This window comes from Oncorhynchus kisutch, linkage group LG3, assembly GCF_002021735.2.
Source record: "Oncorhynchus kisutch isolate 150728-3 linkage group LG3, Okis_V2, whole genome shotgun sequence".
NCBI lineage: Eukaryota > Metazoa > Chordata > Actinopteri > Salmoniformes > Salmonidae > Oncorhynchus > Oncorhynchus kisutch.
The window spans coordinates 20766941-20792535 of NC_034176.2; the positions used below are offsets into that span (position 1 = coordinate 20766941).

The window sequence follows — 25595 nt, forward strand, 5'->3', positions numbered from 1 at the left end:
TCTCTGATTCAAAGTATATTCTAAGAATATGAAGTAGAACAACCACTTTCGGTTAAGACACTGGTCATTTAGACTGGACCAAAGCAAGTTATCGATTCAGCCCTTATCGGATTTATATCATCGGGATATAACATGAATTGATAAAGCAAGATAACTTCTGAAAGTTTATGAGGAAAGAGGATACTTTGACCCACAAGACACAGATCTTTCATCTGTGGAACAAACAATGCGCAACAATACCTTTTGTGCTGTGAAAAACATCTGCATTGAACATTTTTTAACAAATGAATGTGATCTAAGATTAATAGATATTGCTATTGACCTGTTATTACAAGTATCCCTGGGGGTTCAATTCTGTATCTTAGGTCAAAGTATCGTTCTTATTTCATGTATTGAGGGGTGTTTGTGCGATTTGAGAATTACAATAGTCTGAACATGGACATGGGGTTTTAGTAAATGCAGGTGAAAGTTCAACCATGCACTCCAGATGATACAGAGTAACCTACAGTATATCCTGGGCACCAAGGTCATTTAGTCATACCAACAGTCACACCACACCGCTCTCAGTTATATTGCTACAAAATGTTTCTGGAGATCTGCCAGAAATATTAAGGGGGCTACAATATCAAAATAGCACATAGTAACAACAACATCTAACGTATGTGAAACTTCCTATGGAATTGGGCCAGCTTGTGACATCTCCAAAACAGTTACTTTCATTTTGACAAATGTAGAAATATTGTTTAAATCATTCACACAACTTTATTTTATTCCATATGTGTACATACAGGCAAACTGTACAATTACATCAATCAACATATCACATTACATAATAGTTAAATAGGATGAAAATATTTAACTTTGGAAAAAATCAAATAGTCAGACTTAAGAGCTTCATTATATTTGTATGTGAATGAGGTTAAAGGGCCACTGCACTTCCTGATTTGGCCTCAATTTAAATTTGGTTCATTAAGAAATGCTAGTTGCCATGACTGAATTCAAACAGGAGTTGGTTTCGGGTGTGGTTTGATGTGGGCGTCTTGTTTGTGTTCGCAGGTGGGAAGAGGTAGTCAAATTATTTTGCCAATTATCTTAAGCCAGCTGGTGTGCAACTGTGGCAAAGTTAGCTCGACTTTGGAAAACATATCTCCGGGGATAGTTAGCGACCATCAAAAAAATTGCACAATGTAAATTACAATATTTTCATGTTGCACACCTTTAAGTTCTCATTAAATGCTTTCAATATTTATATATGAATTTCTACAATTTATAGTTGGTTTGAGGTTAAGTCATTGACATTTGGAGCTATTGGAATTGTAACATATTGTCCCATGTACATTGTGTAATTTACAAATGGTCCGTAACTAGCCCCAAGGGATATCCATAGTCAATCCAAATTGACCATAGGCATTAAGCTCCTAATTGATGATTACTTCATGGGTGCTGCCAGATGTGGGAATTTGGGCAGGGTTGAAACAAACCCTACCTTAATATACATTGTGATGCAGTCCTGACCACAAGTGTCACAAAACTATTTTTGGACGAAACAGACTTTATGAACACAATGATCTTATTTACACATTGTAGTCAATTTTGACAGTAGAATAATGTTGCCGACTAATATCGAGTTTTCTAAATGATAAATTGACTTTTCGGGGCAGTTGCTCTTTAAGGTTAACATGAAACTAACCCCTCTAAGACAGGAAGTCCATCTGTTAACCTGGAGGCCAGTTCAGCTGTCTGCCTCCCAGGACGTGGATGTGAAGGTGGTATACAGACTGGGCACCATGCTTCCCATCGTTGATCACTGTGGAAAATAGAAATGCAGTTACATATTTATAACAACTAAATATGTCTCTGTGAAATGCGTTAAGCTCATATGTAGTTTGATACTACTTATTATGGTCTTCTTAATACTTACCCATTCTGTAACCTTCGTGCAATGCCTCTTTCTTCGCCACATTTTTTGCAACCACTAGGAGGTGACCTAACAGCTACATAAAATAGCAAAGTGTTTTTAAAGTGGAAGGACAATCTGGATTGAGACAAATTTGAGCAGGACCCAGAGGGGGGGGAAACCAACACAATTCAACGTAATAGGATTCTTTTGTGTGATCAAAATCAGAAAATGACATAGAGAAAGTAGAGACAAATCAGTAGGCTACCTCAGCATCATCATCTTTAACTTCACTGATTTTGGGGATAGGGTCCCTTGGAATAACCAGGAAGTGCACAGGGGCTTGTGGACTGATATCTCTGAAAGCTAAACACTGAAGAAAAGGAAAACAACAAAAACATGATAACATTCCAAAATATTGAACATTATATTGATGTTCAATATACCCTGTGGCTGAATATTGATCATATATTGTCTAGGTGGAGTACAGTAAAATAAACATACGCATGTGAATACGTCTGTGTGCGGTGTATACCTTATCATCTTCATAAATGATATCTGCAGGAATAGTTTTGTCAATCACTCTGGAAAAGATAGTTGGAGATCCATATTTCTTGCTTGCTTCTTCAGCAAGACGCACCTCGTCATTGTTTGTGTTTGATATGCATAAGTGTCTCTGTGACATGACAAACAATAACAGAGGTTGACAAATTAGCAGGTTGCATTTTTTTTTTACATTAGCTTCTGTATTGATCTTTAGAATAATGCATGTTATTGCAAACACTGCAGTGCATATACTGCGACACCGTCATTTGCTAAACGTCCATGAACCATTCTAACAGCCCGAAACTCCTGGTGAGTGGGCACTGCTCCTGTGCCAGCTGGAGGACACACCTGCCCATGAACATGACGCTGCCCGAAAGTCAACAACACGAAATTGTTAACTACTAAGACTAAAACAATTACGTTTATTTTCAGAATAGCTACCTCTGCTCGGCATGCAGGGCGCAAAATGCGTGAATGGTAAACACTTTTCCTGAAGCATTGTGGCGGCAAAAGTTGGCGAAAATTCATAGCTATGAGTGCACTGTGCAAATTCCGTTTGGAGAGTTGCAATCTTACCGGATATGATGTCTGCGCTGCCCCGGGTCATAATTAGTTAACACATCCACAAAGTCATAAACCTCGCCTATTTCTACAATTTCTCTTTTTAAAATTAGATGTTAAATATAAGCCTAACCTTAACTATAACATGAACCATACTGCTAACCGTATGCCTAATCTTAAATTAAAAAGCTATTTTTACGATATAACCAATTTTGACGTTATGGCTATGTTATCTAGTGTGAACTCTCCCGATGAAAAAGTTGTATTCATGAATCGAAACGTTCTCTTGTGTTTCAAAACGATTACAATTTCAAACGTTTGGCTCCTGTGATTGGTGTAAGATGCTGTAAACATAATATTTTCGATTCAAATAACCATTCCATTAATAGCATACACATTCCGAAAACAACACTAGAGAATGAGTGGCCCAGAAATATTTTTCGAACGAGCAGTATTTATTTTTAACCTCCACGTGGTGGCGATATTCTTAATTTAACCAGTTTGCACGAGAAGAACTCGCTCTCGTCATCAGCGACAAACATGGCGGTGCGCACTCGCTTGCCCTTGCAGTCATTACTTCATAAAAAAGGACATGTGTTTAGAAGCGACCGGATCGTTCATACAAAGACAGCAATTCAGGAGCCTGTATACCCTCCCATTGTACCTTCGCTGACCGCTAAAAGTAAGTCTGCAAAAGGACGTCAGATTGCAGAACATCTTGACAAAGTACGTGCCGCCGATGTGCAGGAAAAATTGACATTCCTCACACGAGTTCAGCGAAAGAAATATGTGTTGTGTCCACAAACCTTTGCTCTTAATGCTGATAAATGGTATCAGCACTTCACAAAGACTGCATATCTACCTGGCTTACCTGAGAAGTTCATTGTTGAAGAGACCAAGGAGGAATCGGTACCTGACTTTCAGAATGCGTCATCCACCATTGACGAAACTGCATTTGCTGACATCCGTTCCCATGTCTGCCATTCAATTTTACAAGAGAATTGGTACATGAAGAAACGTCAACCGTTCTTGCAAAGGGAACAAGAACATTATGTGGCACCTTTTCTGAGAAACCTGGTATCTGGACTCACACACACTATGGCCAAACACAACCCTGTACTCCAGCTGTCAAGTTTAGGTAAACCATTAATTTGTTCATTTATTCATAATCACTCCTGATTCCACCCTCAGTCCAAGGCATGATGTGTAAGCATTAAAAAGTCATCAGTGGCACTAACTCATATGTAAGGGGAAGTTGTGATTCTGTCAGTCTCTGCTATGCAACAGACTCTGTCTCTTACATCACTTTCTGTTTAGATTTTGACCCTCAGGTTAACTTCTACTGGATGAGAGGGCAGAGGACCATTCCAAGGGGACATCGGGGTGGCCGCGTCGAGCCAATCAGATTCCAGATTGACGATAAGCCACACAGTCAGATAAGGATACCTCAACAACTTCCACAGGTACTACATACAGTCACTAGCAGATTGGAAAGGGCTAATATGATGCTCCATTAGCTGTTAAGATAGTTACTGTTTGGAGAAGCACAAACAGTAACAACTTTAATTTGAAAATACTATCTTTGTTATCGATTTGGCCAAACATGTATCTTCTAAAATGTCTTTGTCCAGTTGCAGGTGGTTCGTTTAAATTTAGTACATATTGTTGGATTACTTCATGGCGCAAAACATTTGATTTATTTTAATAACGGAGTATTTTTTTTAATTTCAATCGAACCACCTGCAACTGGACATGGATGTTTTAGAAGATGCATGTTTGGCTGAATCGAGAACTAAGGTAGTATCTGCAAGTTAATGTTGGTGGGAAATGTAATACCTATCCTGTAACGGCTAATGGAGCATCATCACATTAGCCTGTTAAAAGCTGCTAGAGACATACACAGCAACACTGATCCAAAACTCAGTGGTCACGTGGCTATTATTATACATGAAACATTGATGTGAAGCTGGGATTTGGCCAAATGTTTTTTTTAGACCTACATTTGAGTGCATGTAGTTTCCAAATAAATCTCCACTGACCCTCTTCCAGTTTGTCCCCCTTGAGGTGGTGATGTCTGCTGAAGTCCCAGAGATAAAGTTTGCCCCAGACCTGCTTCCCATGTTCAGGAGACAGTATGAGAACAATATCTTCACAGGTAATAATGGAGTAGACCAGGGTTCCCCAACTGGTTATTTTTATTTGGCCAACTACATTTTCAGTGCAATTTGTTTTTGTGCTTTTTACTTTTTTTATTGTTGGACATAAGACTGTAAAAACACCAGCAAATCAACTCAAAGTGATTTTACTTTTGGAAATCTATTCCAAAGTATTCAAACGCATAATGGGGAGAGATATGATCATATACAAATGTAAGCAAGGTTTGAAATAGTTTTAGTCCAATATTATATCTGTTTGGGCTTCTTGCGGTCAATTTGCAGTCTACACATTTATTTTTAATTATGTTCTGGCACCCTGACCATCCACTCAAGAAAAAAATCATCCCCCAGATGAATGTAGTTGATGATCCCTGGAGTAGGCTTTGGATGTAAAATTGTCACACGGTGTTGGTTGTTAATTTAATAATATTGATCAAAGTATTTGCGCCTGCCTGGCTGCCGGTCTGTTTCAGCCTCAGCCATTTACTTTGTCATAGTCATAGGTGGTGCATCAACCAACTGCAATTCGTCCACTAGTGGTGGTAGTGTCAAAGTATTCTGTGTGGGTGTATATTTCAACATAATTATTTTCTCGTCTTTACTTTCCCAGGAGCCAAGCTTCATGATCCAGGCTGTTACGGCCACACCCAGTTCCACCTGGTCCCTGACAGGTACCGCAGGGACAAAATGGCCAAACGGAATCTGACTGACCAGATCGAGGTCTACCTGAGAGCCAATGGCATTGCCAGTCTATTTGCATGGACAGGAGCACAGGCCATGTATCAAGGTGTCTAGTCATAACTTGAATATCAGATGTTATTCTCCTTACCTACCTGAGAATAATCAGTAGTTTTTTAAAATTCATTTTACCATTCAACTGTTTTCTCTCTGACTGCTCTTGAATTAATATATTCTTAATAGTTGTGAATAACACCATTTGTTAAAGCACATTTGCAATCTTGAACAAAACATCACCAGGTTTCTGGAGCCATGAGGACGTGACCAGGCCTTTTGTGTCCCAGGCTGTGATCACAGACGGCCAGTACTTCTCCTTCTTCTGCTACCAGCTCAACACCCTGGGCCTGTCCATGGAGACGGACGCTGGGAACCCCAGGAAGAACGTGTGCTGGGGGACAGACAGCATGCGTCTATATGAGGGGGTGAAGGATGGGGCTGTGGTGGGGCTGGACGACAGGGTCCTCAAGCTCCTTGTCCAGTTCCTACTGAACAGGTCAGGTTGACATGGAGAGTTTAGTGTTTGTGGGAGGAAGGAAGTGTTTCCATCTGTATTCAACATTGACCAATATCAGCTAAAGGACACAACTGAGCATGCATGCAGTACACCGCTGGTATAGTCTGGCAGAATGTATTCATGTAGAATGGAATAAAAACATTGTTTTTAAATGGACACTGTTGCTTACAGGTCAGTGGGTTGTTTTTCAGCTGTGTGTATGAAATTAAATGAATGCACAGTCCACAATGTTTTCAAACTGATTGTTTGTCACTACGTGGTGCTTAGTCAGTGGGAGAACGGCACAATTCTTTAGGCACACTGACGAGGCTGATCTATCATTAGATTTGTATTTACCATCCACATACAACAGGAAAGTTACATCTGAGTTGGAACAAAAACATGAGTTATAGGGACACTGCTTTAACATTTACAGATATTGTAAAATAATCAGGCATCATATGGGGACTTCAAGGGATTCATTGTCAGCAAAGCAGAGAATTGACCTGTTTATAAAAGTATAAGGAGTTGCACACAAACTAATTTGTGTAAGTGATAAATTAGGTTGAAGATGAATAGGCTAGAAAAGTGCAAGAGTAAGAAGTCTTGTCAAACAGGAAAATGTTTGTATTTCTGTTAAACCACAGACACACACATCCTGTTAGGCAACAGAAGGCCTCAAGCTGTCACCAACCGAACAAAAACACTGTTCCGATGTCACTGCTATTTTTGCAACCTCATAGATACCAGTATTATGATGGTGAATGAAACATGGACAAAAACAAACAGGGATAATTTATGTCAAAATGCAGAAAAAGTATTGTCCGTGAACATAATTGTTGATCCAAAAAGGAACACATTTTACTAAGATGGCTCAGTATATCCAACAACTTAGGACCTACAACACACTACCTGCCAAAATGAAATCTATTTTTGCCTCTGTCCGCACCACTAAAGACGCATGAGTAATTCCCAAGGGTATCTCCATTAATGCTGAACCTGTAAAATAATCATTGCTAATATAATCATAGCTTAATTTCCACTTACACATGTCTAAGGAAAATATGTCTAAAATATAAGGATGTTTTGTCAGTCTAAGAAACATTCACTGTCAAATTTCAATTAGCCACATCATTAGATGTTGGAAAAACATGGGTTCTGGCCTCTAGCAATGGGAAAGAATTGGTTACAGTCTGACAAACAGGTGATTGCTGATAGTCATGTAACCCACCATTCTGGGATACAATACAGCACAGGCAAAGTGCATCATTTTAATTCCTGCAGGAGTGAAATATTACCAAAGCATATTTGCATACGGTAATACATAAAGCCTCATTTGGACATTTCTCGCAAACTCTGAATATCAATTATAATAGACCATGGTAGATGTACATACATTTACATAAAAAGTTGACAGTGACATTTCTGGTTTACAGTCTCTAAACCTGATGGAACAACAATTTTTCCAACAATTGTTTACAGACAGATTATTTCACTTCTAATTCACTGTGTCACAATTCCAGTGGGTCAGAAGTTTACATACACTAAATTGACTGTGCCTTTAAACAGCTTGGAAAATTCCAGAAAATGATGTTATTGCTTTAGAAGCTTCTGATAGGCTAATTGACATAATTTGAGTCAATTGGAGGTGTACCTGTGGATGTATTTCAAGGCCTACCTTCAAACTCAGTGCCTCTTTGCTTGACATCGTGGGAAAATCAAAAGAAATCAGCTAAGACCTCAGAAAAATAATTTCCAAATGCCTGAAGGTACCACGTTCATCTGTACAAACAATAGTATGCAAGTATAAATACCATGAGACCACACAGACGTCATACCGTTCAGGAAGGAGACGCGTTCTGTCTCCTAGAGATTCATGTACTTTGGTGTGAAAAGTGCAAATCAATCCCAGAACAACAGCAAAGGACCTTGTGAAGATGCTGGAGGAAACGGGTACAAAATTATCTATATCCACAGTAAAACAAGTACTATATTGACATAAAGTGAAAGGCCGCTCAGCAAGGAAGAAGCCACTCCTCCAAAACCGCCATAAAAAAAGCCAGACTACGGTTTGCAACTGCACATGAGGACAAAGATCGTACTTTTTGGAGAAATGTCCTCTAGTCTGATGAAACAAAAATAGAACTGTTTGGCCGTAATGACCATCGTTATGTTTGGAGGAATAAGGGGGAGGCTTGCAAGCCGAAGAACACCATCTCAACGTGAAGCACGGGGGTGCTATGCTGCAGGAGGGCACTTTACAAAATAGATGGCATCATGGGGGCGGAAAATTATGTGGATATATTGAGCAACATCAGTCAGGAAGTTAAAGCTTGGTCGCAAATGGGTCTTCCAAATGGACAATGACCCCAAGCTTACTTCCAAAGTTGTGGCAAAATGGTTTAATTAAGGACAACAAAGTCAAGATATTGGAGTGGCCATCACAAAGCCCTGAGCTCAAGAAAGGGCTTAGAAAATGTGTGGGCAGAACTGAAAAAGCGTGTGCAAGCAAGGGAGCCTACAAACCTGACACAGTGACACCAGCTCTGTCAGGAGGAATGGGCCAACATTCACCCAACTTATTGTGGGAAGCTGATGGAAGGCTACCCAAAATGTGTGACCCAAGTAAAACAATTTAAAGGCAATGCTACCAAATACTAATTGAGTGTATGTAAACTTCTGACCCACTGGGAATGTGATGAAAGAAATAAAACAATAAACTGGACTAGTAACCGGAAGGTTGCAAGTTCAAACCCCCGAGCTGACAAGGTACAAGGTGTCGTTCTGCCCCTGAACAGGCAGTTAACCCACTGTTCCTAGGCAGTCATTGAAAATATGAATTTGTTCTTAACTGACTTGCCTAGTTAAATAAAAAAGATCACATGCAGTCCATATTCAGAGCATAAAGTATCTAGCTGTTGAATTTATATTGATATAATGGAGACAACAGCATTTTAACTGAATCCACATTCAAATCAATCAGCACATGTTCATAGTTTTTCAAAGCTCAGTAGTCTAACCACCACACCTGACATTGAAGCAGTTAACTGCTACAAATGGTAGGCCATGTACAGTAATAGTCATGTAAAGCACATGGTGCTTGCAGTACCCACTTCAAAGCCATTGCCAGCAGCACAAATTCTCATGTAGTTTATTACTGGATTAGTAACTATACAGGTGTCCCACAGTTGCAATTACATTCAGTACAGAGAAGGAAAAAAAAGTTTTGCTTTTGTACAACTAACCAATTTCCATAATTTTACCATGTGGGAAAAAGTGGCTCAGTAATGGAAAATGACCTCCTGTGATGCAGTATCAAAGCAAACAACAGACACACTCATTGGGTCCAACGTAATACATAATAGTGTAGGATTAAAGGCATCTTGAATACACCACATCAATGCAGTTACTGTGCAAATCAAATGCACCTTTGCAGATGTACTGATACAGTCAAGACACATAGCCACATTGTTTCCACTGGCTAAGGTCACATCACAACCGTCCAAGCAGAAAGACCTAAAAAACTGATACATATAAAATCCAGATTATTATTTATTTGTATAGATAACTCTCCAGAAGAAAGGAAGCAGGATTAGGATGAGTTGAAGGGAAGGGACCGAGTGAGAAAACGTGGTTGTTTTAGTCAGTCACCTAGTCCCTTACAATGTGCTGCATAGAGCTCTTCTCTCTCTCTCTCATCAGCTTCCTGCTACTCTCTCTCTCATCAGTTTCCTGCTACTCTCTCATCAGTTTCCTGCTACTCTCTCTCTCTCATCAGTTTCCTGCTACTCTCCCTCTCTCATCAGTTTCCTGCTCCTCTCTCATCAGCTTCCTGCTACTCTCTCAGTCTATGGGCCCCCTTTCCCTCCCCTCCTTGTTCTTCCCCTCAGCATCATCGTACTGCCTCCTCTGCCTACTGGTGTTCCTTTATTATTCATACAGACACAGACCCAGGGAACAGACAGTCCTGTACCATTGTGCAACAGCAACCCTGTAATGGAAGTTGCAAACAAAGTACAGTACAGTGAGTATCATATGACAAACCCTATACTACAAACATTTGGTTGAAAAATGACTTGGGGTGGGAGGGGAGGTAAATAGATACACAAGTCATGTCAGATGTGATGTAGGACAGCTATAGGTCACATGGTATGCCTGTCATCTTGGAGATCATTGTTCAAAGTCTGTGTCCATTACTTCCCAAAATGATACATGCAAGATCACATTTATACCGTGAACATTGCCTGTGTTAATATTGGCAACGTTTGAAATGACTTATGTATTCACAATGTTGATGTCCTAATGAAATGTATATGTTTCAAGTTGTTTACTTTGGGCAAGACAGTATAGTTTCATTAACTGAGTGCAGACTTGATTACTCAGTGGTATAGTATACAGATTGCACTCTTAGTCTGGGACATCTATTGGGACTCAGGATATGGTTGGTGATATAAGGGGATTAAGGTCAAACTCACACAAGCAACATGACATGGATTAGGCCTAGTGAGTAGTGCTCTGCCCTGTCTGTAGTGGAATATACCACTATACCAGTCTACACCACAATGTTACCCATCTCAAAAGCAGTCCCTGTGAACTTTACTTTTATTAAATGTTTTAATTTAAATAATCTGTCCCCAAAAGGATTAATCCAGATCATGGCGTTGGCAGAAATGACTCTGATTATAAGGGCTTATGTAGTCAAGCCGGCCCATCAGGGATCAGTCGTGCCCTTCACAACGCCATCCCTCAGTCGAAGGCTGGGACTCAGTGACCAAAACTTGAGGACAGAAAAAACAAAAGTGTTGCCTGCAAATCCCCTTGTAGGATATTCACACAGTTGAATCTGATGGTAAGTAGTGGAGCAGTTTGGTGAAGAGCTACAGTAGTAGAGCACTGTCCAGTCCAGCTCTCTCCTACAGTGGACTACCAGAGGAAACATTGTCTCCATGGCCACCGAGGGGATGTCTAGAGAAGAGGCAGAGGAGTACCAGAAACAGCTGGTGGAGGAAAAGTAAGTCAATACTAGAGTTGCCATCAATTTTCTGTAAATTACCTAAATTACTGAATATTCTGGTAACTTGGGTAAATTACCGGTAGCTTTGCAACCCTAGAAAGGAATGCCTTAGGGTTGGGGTCCATTCCATTTCAATTCAGCCAAATACAATTGAAATTAAATGGAAAATACGTTGACAAATGATTCTCCTGAATCTGACCCCAACCTCCTTGATGATGATTAAAATGGCCAGTTTTTATTCAATAGCAAGCAAGAGCAGAGCTTTAAGTTTTAAACTTTCCCTTTTGTGAAAAATTAGAGCTACACTGCATGATCAAAAGTTGTGGGAAAATCATGGCATTAATATTGAGTTGGTCCCTACTTTGCTGTTATAACAGCCTCCACTCTTCTGGGAAGGATTACCACTAGATGTTGGAACATTGCTGAAGGGACTTGCTTACATTCAGCCACAAGAGCATTAGTGAGGTTGGGCACTGATGTTGGGCGAATAGGCCTGGCTCGCAGTCGGCGTTCCAATTCATCCCAAAGGCCAGTCAAGTTCTTCCACACTGATTACAAACCATTTATGTATTGACCTCGCTTTGTGCACAGGCGCATTATCATTCTGAAACAGAAAAGGGCCTTCCCCAAACTGTACGCCACAAGCACAGCATGATCGTTGCATGATGTAGCGTTAAGATTTCCCTTCACTGGAACTAAGGGGCCTAGCCCAAGCCATGAAAAACAGCCCCAGACCATTATTCCTCCTCCACCAAACTTTACAGTTGGCACTATGCATTCAGGCAGGTAGCGTTCTCCTGGGCTTGTGTGAGTCTGCTCTGCCATGGAAACCCTTTTCATGAAGCTCCGGACAAACAGTTCTTGTGCTGACGTTGCTTCCAGAGGCAGTTTGGAACTCGGTAGTGAGTGTTGCTACAGAGGACAGACGATTTTTACGCTACATGCTTCAGCACTCGGCAGTCCCGTTCTGTGAGCTTGTGTGGCCTACCACTTTGCGGCTGAGCCATTGTTGCTCCTACACATTTCCACTTCACAATAACAGCACTTACAGTTGACCAAAGCAGCTCTAGCAGGGCAGAAATTTGACCAACTGACTAGTTGGAAAGGTGGCATCCTATGACGGTGCCACATTGAAAGTCACTGAGCTCTTCAGAAAGGCCATTCTACTGCCAACATTTGTCTATGGAGATTGCATGGCTATGTGCTCGATTTTATACACCTGTCAGCAACCGGTGTGGCTGAAATAGCCGAATCCACAAATTTGAAGGGTTGTTCACATACTTTTGTTTAAATAGCGAATGTTTGAATTAGACCATATGTGAAGTATAAAAGTATAAAAGCCAAGGGAGATACAATGGAAATGAGAAAAAACCCTGTAAATGTACCTTCAAGAGTATTACACTGATAAAGGTAAAATAAAAATATTTTAACATTTTTGTGAAGAATGTTTTACCACATATTATATATCACGAGAGTCAAACTGAAAAGCAGACGCACCATGTAGTCCTAGATTACATCACATCCAGATTATTTCTGAATTACTTTCTGTCTCCAATTGCTAAAATTGGTGGGATTGACAAATGCTGTCATAATCTGGAGATCAACACAAACAAAACTATTACTCTGCGGCCCTAGAAACTGAGTCTTCATATAGTATTTGATTTAGAACTGACACCAGTAACGTGTGATTGACTGATATGAAAATGGCAACGCCATTAGGAATTATGATTACACAAATGCCGAAAAACACATTTTTATCTCTGAAAATATAATGCTAACCTTTACACAACCAGTATCACACAGTGAAAATACAATGCCTTTGAACCACTTTGGATATTCTATTCAACAATATATTAAAACGTTTTTATAGTTTTGATAACATGGTTTCTGATCTTGTCTGAAAACAGGATGGAGAGAGATTCAGAGTTCTTGGTAAAGAAGGCTGAGAGGGCTACATTGAGAACGTGCTTAAGAGACAAATACAGACTACCAAAGGTAAGACAGTCTCATCTCATTCTCATGTCATATGGAACAAGATGAGAAATGATTTAGCTACAAATACCCTCAATAATAAAAAACTATACTGAACAAAATTATAAAACTTAACATGCAACAATTTCAAAGATTTTACTTCACTAATTTATGTATTTCACATGACTGGAAATACAGATATGCATCTGTTGGTCCCAGATACCTTTAAAAGGATCAGAAAACCAGTCAGTATCTAATGTGACCACCATTTGCCTCGTGCAGTGCGACACATCTCCTTCGCATAGAGTTGATCAGGCTGTTGATTGTGGCCTGTGGAATGTTGTCCCACACCTCTTCAATGGCTGTGCGAAGTTGCTGGATATGGGTGGGAATTGGAACAAGCTGTCGCACACGTCAATCCAGAGCATCCCATACATGCTCAATGGGTGACATGTCTGGTGAGTATGCAGGCCGTGGAAGAACTGGGACAGTTTCAGCCTCCAAGAATTTTGTACAGATCCTTGCGACATGGGGTCGTGGATTATCATGCTGAAACATGAGATGATAGCGGTGGATGAATGGCACAACAATGGGCCCCAGGATCTCGTCACAGTATCTCTGTGCATTCAAATTGCCATCAATAAAATGCAATTGTGTTCGTTGTCCATAGTTTATGCCTGCCCATACCATAACCCCACCATGGGGTACTCTCTTCAGTTGAAACCGGGATTCAACCATGAAGAGCACACTTCTACAGCGTGCCAGTGGCCATTGAATGTGAGTTTGCCCACTGAAGTCAGTTACCGCACTCCGAACTGCAGTCAGGTCAAGACCCTGGTGAGAACACCGAGCATGCAGATGAGCGTCCCTGAGATGCTTTCTGACAGTTTGTGCAGAATTTCTTCGGTTGTGAGGCAAGTTGGATGTACTGCCAATCTCTAAAATGACGTTGGATGTGGCTTATGGTAAAGAAATTAACATTCAATTCTCTGACAATAGCTCAGGTGGAAGTTTCTGCAGTCTGCATGCCAATTGCACACTCCCTCAAAACTTGAGACATTTGTGGCCTTGTGTTGTGGGATGTAAACAAATTTGTGCACAAAATTTGGCAGAAATAAGCTTTTTGTGTGTATGGAACATTTCTGGGATCTTTTATTTCAGCTCATGAAACATGGGACAAACACTTGCCTTTATATTTTTGTTTAGTATATAATTTTCCCTTTTCTATGAATAACATAAGGTGATAATCTTACATATTTTCTCTGTAAATGAGAACACTATCATAAATTAGTAACATGATGCAGAGGCTGTGTCGATCAGTGTCAGAGTGACTCAGTACATGTACAGGAGTCTAAGGCCTGCAGATATCTCACGTTTGAGCCCAAGACCCAACATGCCCTGTGTTTGTGCGTGTGTCTGTATGCCATCTGTCTCACAGGCTATGCAGGGAGTCTCCCTCTCTTGCAGGGTCATAGAGGATCACATGTGATGCTAAATTAAGCTGTTGTTTGAAGTGTTAGCTTTTGGACATAAATCCCCTCAGTGAAGACAGGACCTGCTGTATGCTAAAACATAGTCCAGGAAGAAAAACAATAGAATTTAGACATGATGATATTGAGACAGTATGTTGGTATAATACACTCCTACTCAGCCAGTCTGACCTGTCTTTCTTGCTGTGTTTAGAGTGAACAGGATGCAAACCTGATGGAGTCAGCAGGAGACGACATCGACGTGCCAGAAGAACTACTCAAAATGGTGGACGAGGACGCCACAGAGGAGGAAGAGAAGGATTCTATCCTGGGCCAGATACAGAACTTACAGAACATGGACATGGACCAGATCAAGGAGAAAGCGTCGGCAACTATGGTTGAGATGAAATCTAAAGCAGAGGAGAAGTGCTGTGTCATGTGATGAGAGAAAACATTGGTTCAGTTGATTAGTTCCTAAGCACCAAGTTTGACCAAGGATATAACTTCCAAGGTTGGACTTCCCTGAAATATTCCAGCTTTCCAGTATTCTAATCTAGACTGTGGACTTGGATTGATCCGAAACACGTATAGTAGACCTTCTACACAGTCTAAATTGAACCAGACTTAGGTTGGCTAATCTGTCAATAGAGGGTTGAAGTGATGACTCTTAATCTGTCTTTCTCAGAAAGCTGTGGGGAAGAGGTCGGGAAAAACATCACAGGGCTGAGAGGGAGTAAGAGTATTTTAGTTGTTGTAATTAAAAAAGGGGTTCTGTTCTTTTTATATACAGCAAACCTCATGTTTTCTTTGTAAGAAAGTACAATTGGGAGGAGAGAAAAAACAATGGTATCATGGTTATAAATGCTCTGAATTGCTTCTTGTTAAAAAAGACAACCCTCTGAATTTTGGGCCTTTGTAAAACAGTGTATATAACTGGATTTGGCATTTTTGTTTATAATAAATAGAGACGAATCATAAGAAGCCCATGAAAAACAATCCATGTCCAGAACTCTTGTTTATATAGTGAGACAATGCCTCCCCGTGGATAAAGTTATTACATCTTTATTACATTTAGTAACCGCTCTTAAAGATCATCTACAGAATATGAAAGAGGCTGGTTAAGATCGTTTCAGCAAAGCTTAATAGTTCACATTATATCATCATTATCTAACAAACGGAAAAAGAATCGCAATAAACAACCTTTTCACAGCAGGCTGGATATGTAACCTTTTAAGTACAGCTATACAACTCTGACAGTTATTTCAATTTAAAAATCTAGTCTAAAGTACTAAATACATCTAATCTCCACTAAAGCCAGGCAACTGTATGAAAGAGTTTGCCATGGAATAAACTAGGATTTACAGAGTAGACCTACAAAAATCCACCATAGCCTGATCCCAGATCTGATGGCCATAGGAGAAAGCAAAACAGCAGAAACAGATCTGGCACCAGGCAACCAATGCCCTAGAGAGGGCCTCATCACTGGTGGTGAAACTGCAGGCTATTAATGAAGACTGTCTGCAGCTCGTTTATGTCATCCGTGGTCTCTATGGGAATGCTGGCTCTGCCAGGGGAGTCACTACTAGTACAGCCATAGCGAGAGAAGCAGTTGTCATACAGAGTGGAGCTCACACAACCTGAGCCTCCCACAGCTCCCTGTAAAGGCTCGCACACATCCAGGTAAGGGCTGGAGCAGTGTGGGGAGAGAAGGCCTTGGGGGTGGTGGTGGAGGTGCTCGGCTCTGGGGCTATGGCAGGGGCTGTGGGGCATGGGGCAGGTCTGCAGGCAGCTGTTCCTCCTCATGGTGCGGTACAGGTCTAGTCTGGCGATCAGGGGCTTGCCGATGTTGACGTCAGTGGTCCAGTCCACCAGCTCATCCATGGCCTTGAAAGAGCCCTGTAGACAAACTGTAAACCCCAGCTGATCCTACAGAGGAGAAGACAAGGAGTAGAAGAACATTTTATGAACCTAATATGTTTATACTAGAGCTCCAATGGAGATCAAAAACGTTTTGTCCAAGGTAAGCTCTGCTCTAACATGACACCAGCTACTCCTACAGAGGGGACACATATGAACAGGAAGGTTGATTAAAACTTTTTTGAAGATATCAAACTAAAAGGGCAAAGACAATATAATAATGTCGTAGTAATGTGAGAATGTGGAAAGTGGTGATTATCCTTTGTACACTTACCCTGAGCTTCTGTAGAGAGCTGAGGCGTGTGTACAGGCAGTGCTGGGGAAGACTGCTGGAGAGCAGGTAGATGCCAGTCTCCTCTGGTGTCTCCCTGTTCATCTCTTTGGGATCAATGTCAAGGTCCTGGACAGAACAAAGGAAATGTTTTTAGGACAAGACGACCTGCATATGCAAAGTTTTCAGGCAGGTGCTGGAGCCTCAGCATCTTCAGCAGACAGACTCTAAACTATGCTCCTAATGTTGTTTCAGTAAACCCCAAGAAAGACAAATCGCTCTCATTGGTATTGAACAGAGCTGAGGAAAACCCTTATGACATCAGTGACATATTGATTTTAAATTTCTTTCCCTATCCCTTTGGTGTTCATTGATCGGAAAAGCTTGGATGGATTAGCTACACCTGTTCAGATCTGTGGACACAAGGGTTAGGGGACAGGGAACAAATTGTGAGAAACTGGTGACAGGAGCTTTTAGGAAGGAACAAGTTGGCATAATTGAACAAGATGAAAGACCGTAGCGTCTCACCGGGGAGAAGTTGGTGACGTGAGCCTGGCAGAAGAACATGTCCTCTGGTTTCTTCACGATGTGGGTGTAAATGACCAGCACGTTGGAGAACTCTGCAGCGAAGCCCAGCTTGATCTGAGCCCCACAGTCAAAGTCCAGAGACATACTCTCAGGCAGTTCTAGAATGAAAACACAACATTATGTCCACAATAAGTATGTTGATTGCTTCAGCTAAACAATTCTAATTGAAATGTACTGCATTTACTTTCATTGGTTGATCGTGTCCTTACCGTGAGCCTTGGCCCACTGACGGTTGTGAGCCAGGGCCATGTCAGAGCTGTCACCAGGCAGTACAGGGTCAGTCAGAGCCCTCCTCTCTGATAGGCTGCTGCGGATCTCCAGAGCCTGCTTCCCCTTAGTGGCATCGAACTGGCCCATGTCTGGATAACACAAGCAACACCATAACAACATTACCTCAGGCTCTCACAGAAGAAATGTGTTAGGCAAAGTATTATTGCCATGATAATCGATGCATGGAAGTATACAGGGTAGGATAGGATAGATGTGTTTCTGTACTCCTGTTACTTATTTTGCACGGCACTGCATTAGATCAATACTGTATATTTCATGCCTACATTGACTTGTGCTCCATGACCACAAATACTATAGATGGGGTGACATTTACTAAATGATTAGTTCACCAATACATAATTGGTCCATTGCTCCTAACCCTCAGCCACTCTGTCCAGCAACACAGTGATCTTCTCATCCTCCAGAAGACGTTTCTTCAGAAACTTGACGAAGACACCGTTAGTGAATCCACTAGAGCTCAGCTCAAACGCTTCTGCATCTTGGCAGCTGCACAATAGAAGAATGGAACAGAATTGGGGAATATATCACTTCATTTGTTCATACAAAGTGACATGTTACGAATAGAAGTTTAGACATATATTTGAGTAATCGTCTGATTACTTACGTTGCATATCCAAAGACAATGTTAGCTGTGACCCTCAATAGTATGTTTGGGGTTGTATCATCATGAATATTTCTAAAAATAAAAATGTAATAGTTACAGTATTACAACAAACAAGAAATGGTGAGTGGTCTATATCCCATGTTACTAACAGGGAAGGGACATTAAATAGTAGTGAAAAACAAATAAACATAAAACAAACATGGTTAGCACAGTATACTAGTCTTTACCCACCGCTTCCTGCACATATCCAACAGGAACACATTGAGGCCTGTCTCCTTCTCCTGCATCAGTTTGAGGATGCTCTGCACACACAGGCAGTTGGCTGAGTGATATGGGTTTGGAGCATCCACCGGTACCATGAAGCTGTTGCCATAGTTCTCATAACCATGTCCAGCATAGTACAGCAAACCTAAAAAAAAAGTACAGCAAAAGTTTATGGGAGTGAATTAAACGAGACAGTAAATAGAGCAGTGAATGAAATAAGACTGAAAATAGACTTCACTTTTTAAAACTAGTATTTTATTTTTTATGATTCACTATATTTTTGGAAAACCAGATCAAATAAACTAATATTTGACTGATCGAATTCTTCTAGTTCGGTCTCTCATACTCTAATAGGCCATAATAATGAATGGCGTACCATAGACACCCTTGTGAAGTAAGAGCAGAAACTCGTCCACGGCGTTGCGCATCTCTGACTCGGTGAGATCCAGCAGCGATACTACCTTGAAGTTGAGCTGGCGCAGGAGGTTGGTGAGATCATACACATCAACCATTGGCGCCTTGAGCTGGGGGTGGTTCCGGTACGAGAGGTTCCCGATTAGCAGGGCCACTTTATCTGTCGCTGTGATGAGAGACAAATACCATCAATGACTACGAGCTGAAATCAGTTGTGGAGAAATGTAACATATTGACCAACATGGAGAAAAGGCATTTGATATTCTAGCAGTAATAAAAGGTAACCAAGTACTGGGTGGATTCATTTTGTGTTCTGCTTACCATAAGGTGGTTCTTGATTGCTGTTCAGGATTAGTTCACTGACACCTACAATCACAACGCTATCATTATACACTACTCAAAGAAATAAAGGGAACACTAAAATAACACATCCTAGATCTGAATGAATGAAATATTCTTATTAAATACTTTTTTCTTTACATAGTTGAATGTGCTGACAACAAAATCACACAAAAATTGTCAATGGAAATCAAATTTATCAACCCATGGAGGTCTGGGTTTGGAGTCACACTCAAAATTAAAGTGGAAAATCACACTACAGGCTGATCCAACTTTGATGTAATGTCCTTAAAACAAGTCAAAATGAGGCTCAGTAGTGTGTGTGGCCTCCACGTGCCTGTATGACCTCCCTACAACGCCTGGGCATGCTCCTGATGAGGTGGCGGATGGTCTCCTGAGGGATCTCCTCCCAGACCTGGACTAAAGCATCCGCCAACTCCTGGACAGTCTGTGGTGCAACGTGGCGTTGGTGGATGGAGCGAGACATGATGTCCCAGATGTGCTCAATTGGATTCAGGTTTGGGAAAGTGCGGGCCAGTCCATAGCATCAATGCCTTCCTCTTGCAGGAACTGCTGACACACTCCAGCCACATGAGGTCTAGCATTGTCTTGCATTAGGAGGAACCCAGGGCCAACCACACCCGCATATGGTCTCACAAGGGGTCTGAGGATCTCATCTCGGTACCTAATGGCAGTCAGGCTACCTCTGGCGAGCACATGGAGGGCTGTGCGGCCCCCCCAAAGAAATACCACCCCACACCATGACTGACCCACCGCCAAACCGGTCATGCTGGAGGATGTTGCAGGCAGCAGAACGTTCTCCACGGCGTCTCCAGACTCTGTCATGTCTGTCACATGTGTTCAGTGTGAACCTGCTTTCATCTGTGAAGAGCACAGGGCGCCAGTGGCGAATTTGCCAATCTTGGTGTTCTCTGGCAAATGCCAAACGTCCTGCACGGTGTTGGGCTGTAAGCACAACCCCCACCTGTGGACGTCGGGCCCTCATACCACCCTCATGGAGTCTGTTTCTGACCGTTTGAGCAGACATGCACATTTGTGGCCTGCTGGAGGTCATTTTGCAGGGCTCTGGCAGTGCTCCTCCTGCTCCTCCTTGCACAAAGGCAGAGGTAGCGGTCCTGCTGCTGGGTTGTTGCCCTCCTACGGCCTCCTCCACGTCTCCTGATGTACTGGCCTGTCTCCTGGTAGCGCCTCCATGCTCTGGACACTACGCTAACAGAAACAGAAAACCTTCTTGCCACAGCTCGCATTGATGTGCCATCCTGGATGAGTAGCACTACCTGAGCAACTTGTGTGGGTTGTAGACTCCGTCTCATGCTACCACTAGAGTGAAAGCACCGCCAGTATTCAAAAGTGACCAAAACATCAGCCAGGAAGCATAGGAACTGAGAAGTGGTCTGTGGTCACCACCTGCAGAACCACTCCTTTATTGGGGGATGTCTTGCTAATTGCCTATAATTTCCACCTGTTGTCTATTCCATTTGCACAACAGCATGTGAAATGTATTGTCAATCAGTGTTGCTTCCTAAGTGGACAGTTTGATTTCACAGAAGTGTGATTGACTTGGAGTTACATTGTGTTAAGTGTTCCCTTTATTTTTTTGAGCAGTGTATTATACAGATATTACACATGGTGGATTGATAAACATTCTCAGGAGATAAACTGCTTCATGTAATGTGCAGAAACATTTAGAATTGCCGGAAACAATGTCCAATAAACAGTGATAGATCATCTCAGATATACGTCAATGCGTGTCACTTACCAGCTCCAAAGGCAAAAACATCATCTGTGGGAAAACAATTTTAGAACAATTACTAGAATGTATATTTCCTGTGCTTTGATTTCAACTGAATTAAAGTAAAAAGTGTCACCGATTAGGTGGGGGTCAGTCAGAAGCCAAACGGATCAACATGCCTAATGTTAGCCATTAGTAAATGAGTACCCACTGAAAATATGTCCTGTCTTGAACATTTGCAAATATTAATTGGAAATTGATACGGGACATCTAAGCTGAATCACTGAAAGCCGTGAATGGTTATATAATTGAAATGTAGCGATTTTGAGCATCGGACAATTTTTAAAATTACAGACAATTTCATACTTTCTGTGGGATTGTTATGATTATGTTGTGCTCTCAAAAATATAAATCAATCAAATGAACGGGCAAAAATTCAAAGGATGAAAAGAATGCATGCAACACCTGGAACCAAACCCTCCTTCTCTATAAAAACAGATTCACTTTGCCATCCCACTGTTTCCAACATGGCCCTGTTTTATTCATGCACATACTGTACATCTCAGATGGCCAAACTAAGAGAAACCAGGCACTTCAACTATACCTTCAGAACACTCCATTGCCCCTGAAAACTGGACAGATATCCTTGGTCCTTTCATTTAAGAACAAGAGTAAGTAATCATCAAGAACTGTCACCAAATTCAATGCGAGTCGTTTTTGCTCATTTTGTATACTGATAAACAGACCTTTTGTTGAGGCTAGGATCAATATCATCATTATAATACTGTAAAATAAAGGATAGTGACATACCCACTAGAATGTCTACTTCATTCGTCCACGTCCTTTCGTTGTTAATACAAATCTCACAGCGATACTTTCCATGATGTTCCAGCAGCAGATACGGAATCTGTTTGAATTAACGAACAATATCAAGCTATTTGAAAAAAAATCCAACTAAATCTCACGGTTTTCATCTGACTTGTACAACATTCAACAGTATTGTAGAGTTACTGTACTGTAACTACAAAATATGTAACAGTGCCACTTTAACAGTATAAATGTGGAACTTTCTACATAAGCGCTCAAGGATGTTAGCATCCTCCTCTGACCTCCTTACCGTGAGTCTCCTCTTGGAGGCCTCTGGAAAGTGAAGGGGCACCCCGTTCCTGTGCCACTGGTAGCGGGGGATAGGCCTCCCTACCGCCCCACACTCCAGCTGCAGAGAGTCCCCCACCAGCAGTCTCTGGCCCTGGGGCTGGATCACCACCTTCAGCCTGCCCTCCAACGAGTGTGACCCCAACCCTGCATGGAAAACATACGTTTATTCAATGTGCAGTCAAATCAAATCAAAGAAAAATCAGTCGCTCTGGGGGCGAGTTTAGCGAAAGCTCTGGAGGGATAAAAGATAACGTTAGTGCTACAAAGCGTTCAGGAAACTCACCCCTGTTTTGTCTGTCTTTCACAGAAAGGAGGAACCGACAACTTGTAGAAAATGTTAGCCTTATTAAAATGGAACCAGATAGAAATCAAATTCCAAAAATCCCAGGCAAAAGAAAGACATAATAACAACGTTGTCCATGAACTGATTGGGAGGTAAAAGATAGTGTCTCACCATAAGATGTTGCAACATTCAGGACATCCACCTGAGCCCACTGGCTGAACTCAAAGGAGTCTCCACAATTAACCCTGCAGATGTAGAAGCCTGCGTCTGTCAGTTGGACTGGGCTAATCACCAGGTCTGGAGAAGAACTGTTGTGTACCTGGAGAAGTCACAATGTGTCAAATCAATTCATAATACATGAAATATACATCTCTACTTGCACACTCATCTTCTGCACATCTATCACTCTGGTGTTTAATTGCTAAATTGTAATTATTTCGCCACTATGGCCTATTTATTGGCTTACCTCCCTTATCCTATCTCATTTGCACACATTGTATATAGACTTTTTCTATTGTATTATTGACTGTATGTTTGTTTATTCCATCTGTAACTCTGTGTTGTTGTTTGTGTTACACTGCTTTGCTTTATCTTGGCCAGGTCGCAGTTGTAAATGAGAACTTGTTCTCAACGAGCCTACCTGGTTAAATAAAGGTGAAATATATATATATATCATTATGAAGCCACAGCTGTCACAATGTTATCTGGTCAAGATATCAGCAATATCATTATCTGAAAACATGTTTAATGACATGTTTACAACCAATCCATAAACAGTACGGTCTACCTTCAAAACACACCCTAGTAGGCTACCCACCTCTTCCTTGGTTTTGAACCACTGGAATTGAACACCAGCCTTCCCCACAGCATAACAGCTGAGTCGCAGGTTGTGTCCCACTATTATAGCCACAGATTGGGGCTGAATGAGGATCTGAATACCTAAACACAACCATTATGGAAAGAAATTCTCAATAATGATTCAAATATATGTACAATAAATAATCAATACATTTACATACAGGGACCAAAATCAAGAGTCGAGATTAACTTGTCGCCAAAACCATTTATAATCCTGAGCCTTCCCTCCAAGTACCAACCAGATAATAGTCAGCGAACACATCTTATAAAGATGCTCTGTATACCTGGTGGTTTGACACACTGTAGGGCCTCTGTATGGCCCATGGTTTGTAGTAAGTCTACCAGATGGCCCAGTGTGCACCCTCTGTCTCCCATGAGCCTGAGCAGCACGCGGCTGGGGCTGCCCTCCAGCTCCAACACCTTCAAAGAGCACATCTCCATCTCATCTGAACTGCACAGTGGAGGAAAAGGCAGAATTTATGCACACAGTAATGCACACACTGTCTATGACACTATTTAATAAGCAAAAAATATATGAACAGCAGGGGAGGCACATAGCTCACAAGTTAGTTCACTCGTAGGAAATGTAAAATGCACAGGAATACTGATAACATGTATTATTGTGTTATAACAGTATGTTGACGATAGGGGTAACATTTATACTGTTAAAATCAAACAAGTAAACTAACATGTTTAAAGAATAACCCTTCAGACTTGCCCAACCGACCACAAGATGGCGCTATTATTCCTTTTAGGTCGTTAGGTAATACGGCATCAGGTAGAACTACGCCCTCTAAGGATCTCCGCGCGACCGTCAGACGGGCTGTTCGACTGCTTAATTAGGCTTACCTCACCCTAAAACGCCGATCATTGCCGATCATCTCCCCGAGTTTACGCCATCCTTTACTGTTGGTTTTATCCAGAGCCTCACACAGTTTCCTCAAGACAGGTTCTTTCAGAAAATTTAAGTTTAAAGACCGGTCAGATGAATCCGACATCTCAGCGAGTTACTGTAGTTCAGTTCAGTCAATTTGAAAAAGTTACTTGCAAAAAAATCTGAACATTTGTGAAATGAAAAATATGTCGTAGTTTGAAATCAGGTGTTCGACACAGAAGAGGTAGATACATGGGCATGGTCGCTGCAGAAGTTTGGGGGAATTCCGAAGATCATTCTGGGGAGGGCCAAAAAGACACAAATATTCAGACGAGTTGGTGTTACTTCCTGAAACAGCCTACAAATAGTGATATTACACTCCTACCACTGGGTGGGACTTTCGGTTTTAGTTATGGGTCTTCCGTTTTTGCCCCAATACTCTAAACTTGCATCCTTCCTTACCTCCTTGATCACGATATTCTCTGAAGGTAAGGACGAATGACAGAGGAAGGGTGCATTATTAAGAGAAATGGAAAAGGAAATACCCTAGTCAGTTGTACAACTGCATGGATTCAACTGAAATGTGTCTTCCGCATTTAAACCCTAATTGGGTTGACTAATTCCGAATTAAAACTGTATTAGTATTACTTCTAAACTGCCTAAAGAGTTCCCACATCTGAAATAAATTATTTGTATTAATCTGTTTGGTTCCACTTTGATTATTTATAGTCATAGATCATCATTTTTCAATGGTTAGTAATACCAAATATGTTCAATTATACTGACAAGATAGTCGAGTGACCACTCTAACAATGAAAATACATGTCCTCAAAGATGGAGAGCAGGAGGGTGGGGGCGAGATCAGTTGGGATCATTCTAGCCAATGAGAGGGCAGATACGCCTGTGAGCAACAGGCACAACTCCGATAAAAAGTCATATTTTTCAGAGTTGCCAAAAAGCCACGCGGTCCACTTATATCAGTGCATTCATAAAAACTGAACCATTTTGTATTAATAAAAACCGAACCATTACAAAACGTCTATTCCATCTAATAAGCCTCAGGTAGCAAATTAGCAATTACATTTTTTGTTGACCAAATTAAACATGCTCATTGTTAAATAACATCTATGGGCTGT

General features: G+C 41.3%; 4 protein-coding genes across 7 annotated transcripts; 2 read left to right on the forward strand and 2 right to left on the reverse strand.

Moving 5' to 3' along the window:
* Positions 1-737: 737 nt before the first annotated feature.
* hint2 (histidine triad nucleotide binding protein 2) lies at positions 738-3029 on the reverse strand. Its single transcript, XM_020469597.2, has 5 exons — positions 2885-3029; positions 2433-2573; positions 2166-2270; positions 1922-1994; positions 738-1807 (listed from the first exon to the last, which is right to left on the reverse strand). Exons 1-5 carry the CDS (start codon positions 2969-2971, stop codon positions 1716-1718), a joined length of 498 nt encoding a protein of 165 aa, XP_020325186.1. The 5' UTR covers positions 2972-3029; the 3' UTR covers positions 738-1715.
* Positions 3030-3492: 463 nt separating this feature from the next.
* On the forward strand, positions 3493-6635 carry mrps30 (mitochondrial ribosomal protein S30). The gene is made up of 5 exons (XM_020469592.2): positions 3493-4142; positions 4322-4467; positions 5054-5159; positions 5771-5947; positions 6139-6635. The coding sequence occupies exons 1-5, from the start codon at positions 3545-3547 to the stop codon at positions 6399-6401; spliced, it is 1290 nt and encodes a 429-aa protein (XP_020325181.1). The 5' UTR covers positions 3493-3544; the 3' UTR covers positions 6402-6635.
* Positions 6636-9174: 2539 nt separating this feature from the next.
* Positions 9175-15841, forward strand: LOC109877346 (complexin-4-like). Its single transcript, XM_020469629.2, has 3 exons — positions 9175-11402; positions 13313-13400; positions 15060-15841. Exons 1-3 carry the CDS (start codon positions 11338-11340, stop codon positions 15285-15287), a joined length of 381 nt encoding a protein of 126 aa, XP_020325218.1. The 5' UTR covers positions 9175-11337; the 3' UTR covers positions 15288-15841.
* Positions 15842-24823, reverse strand: malt1 (MALT paracaspase 1). 4 transcript variants are annotated; one of them, XM_020469609.2, is made up of 17 exons: positions 24435-24813; positions 23870-24036; positions 23545-23666; positions 22899-23046; positions 22404-22588; positions 22097-22193; positions 21891-21938; positions 21314-21337; positions 19516-19560; positions 19157-19360; positions 18748-18925; positions 18517-18588; positions 18271-18398; positions 17831-17980; positions 17562-17719; positions 17037-17162; positions 15842-16771 (listed from the first exon to the last, which is right to left on the reverse strand). In XM_020469609.2, exons 1-17 carry the CDS (start codon positions 24581-24583, stop codon positions 16325-16327), a joined length of 2448 nt encoding a protein of 815 aa, XP_020325198.1. In that variant the 5' UTR covers positions 24584-24813; the 3' UTR covers positions 15842-16324. The 4 variants fall into 4 exon arrangements, with proteins under 4 accessions (XP_020325198.1, XP_020325208.1, XP_020325202.1 ...); XM_020469619.2 differs by having other exon boundaries at positions 24440-24577; XM_020469613.2 differs by lacking the exon at positions 21891-21938 and having other exon boundaries at positions 24435-24823.
* Between the last annotated feature and the right edge of the window lie 772 nt (positions 24824-25595).

Excerpts from the sequence above, each read along its gene's own strand:
- malt1 (XM_020469609.2), bottom strand. The coding sequence starts at position 24,583 with ATGTCGGATTCATCTGACCGGTCTTTAAACTTAAATTTTCTGAAAGAA. Across the intron at positions 19,561-21,313 it reads TGTTTTTGCCTTTGGAGCTG|GTGTCAGTGAACTAATCCTG; the intron begins GTAAGTGACACG and ends TTGTGATTGTAG. Across the intron at positions 18,399-18,516 it reads ATTGTCTTTGGATATGCAAC|CTGCCAAGATGCAGAAGCGT; the intron begins GTAAGTAATCAG and ends TCTATTGTGCAG.
- LOC109877346 (XM_020469629.2), top strand. The coding sequence starts at position 11,338 with ATGGCCACCGAGGGGATGTCTAGAGAAGAGGCAGAGGAGTACCAGAAA. Across the intron at positions 11,403-13,312 it reads AAACAGCTGGTGGAGGAAAA|GATGGAGAGAGATTCAGAGT; the intron begins GTAAGTCAATAC and ends GTCTGAAAACAG. Across the intron at positions 13,401-15,059 it reads ACAAATACAGACTACCAAAG|AGTGAACAGGATGCAAACCT; the intron begins GTAAGACAGTCT and ends TGCTGTGTTTAG.
- hint2 (XM_020469597.2), bottom strand. The coding sequence starts at position 2,971 with ATGAATTTTCGCCAACTTTTGCCGCCACAATGCTTCAGGAAAAGTGTT. Across the intron at positions 2,574-2,884 it reads GCCCTGCATGCCGAGCAGAG|AGACACTTATGCATATCAAA; the intron begins GTAGCTATTCTG and ends GTCATGTCACAG. Across the intron at positions 2,271-2,432 it reads TCATTTATGAAGATGATAAG|TGTTTAGCTTTCAGAGATAT; the intron begins GTATACACCGCA and ends CCTTTTCTTCAG.
- mrps30 (XM_020469592.2), top strand. The coding sequence starts at position 3,545 with ATGGCGGTGCGCACTCGCTTGCCCTTGCAGTCATTACTTCATAAAAAA. Across the intron at positions 4,143-4,321 it reads ACTCCAGCTGTCAAGTTTAG|ATTTTGACCCTCAGGTTAAC; the intron begins GTAAACCATTAA and ends CTTTCTGTTTAG. Across the intron at positions 4,468-5,053 it reads TACCTCAACAACTTCCACAG|TTTGTCCCCCTTGAGGTGGT; the intron begins GTACTACATACA and ends ACCCTCTTCCAG.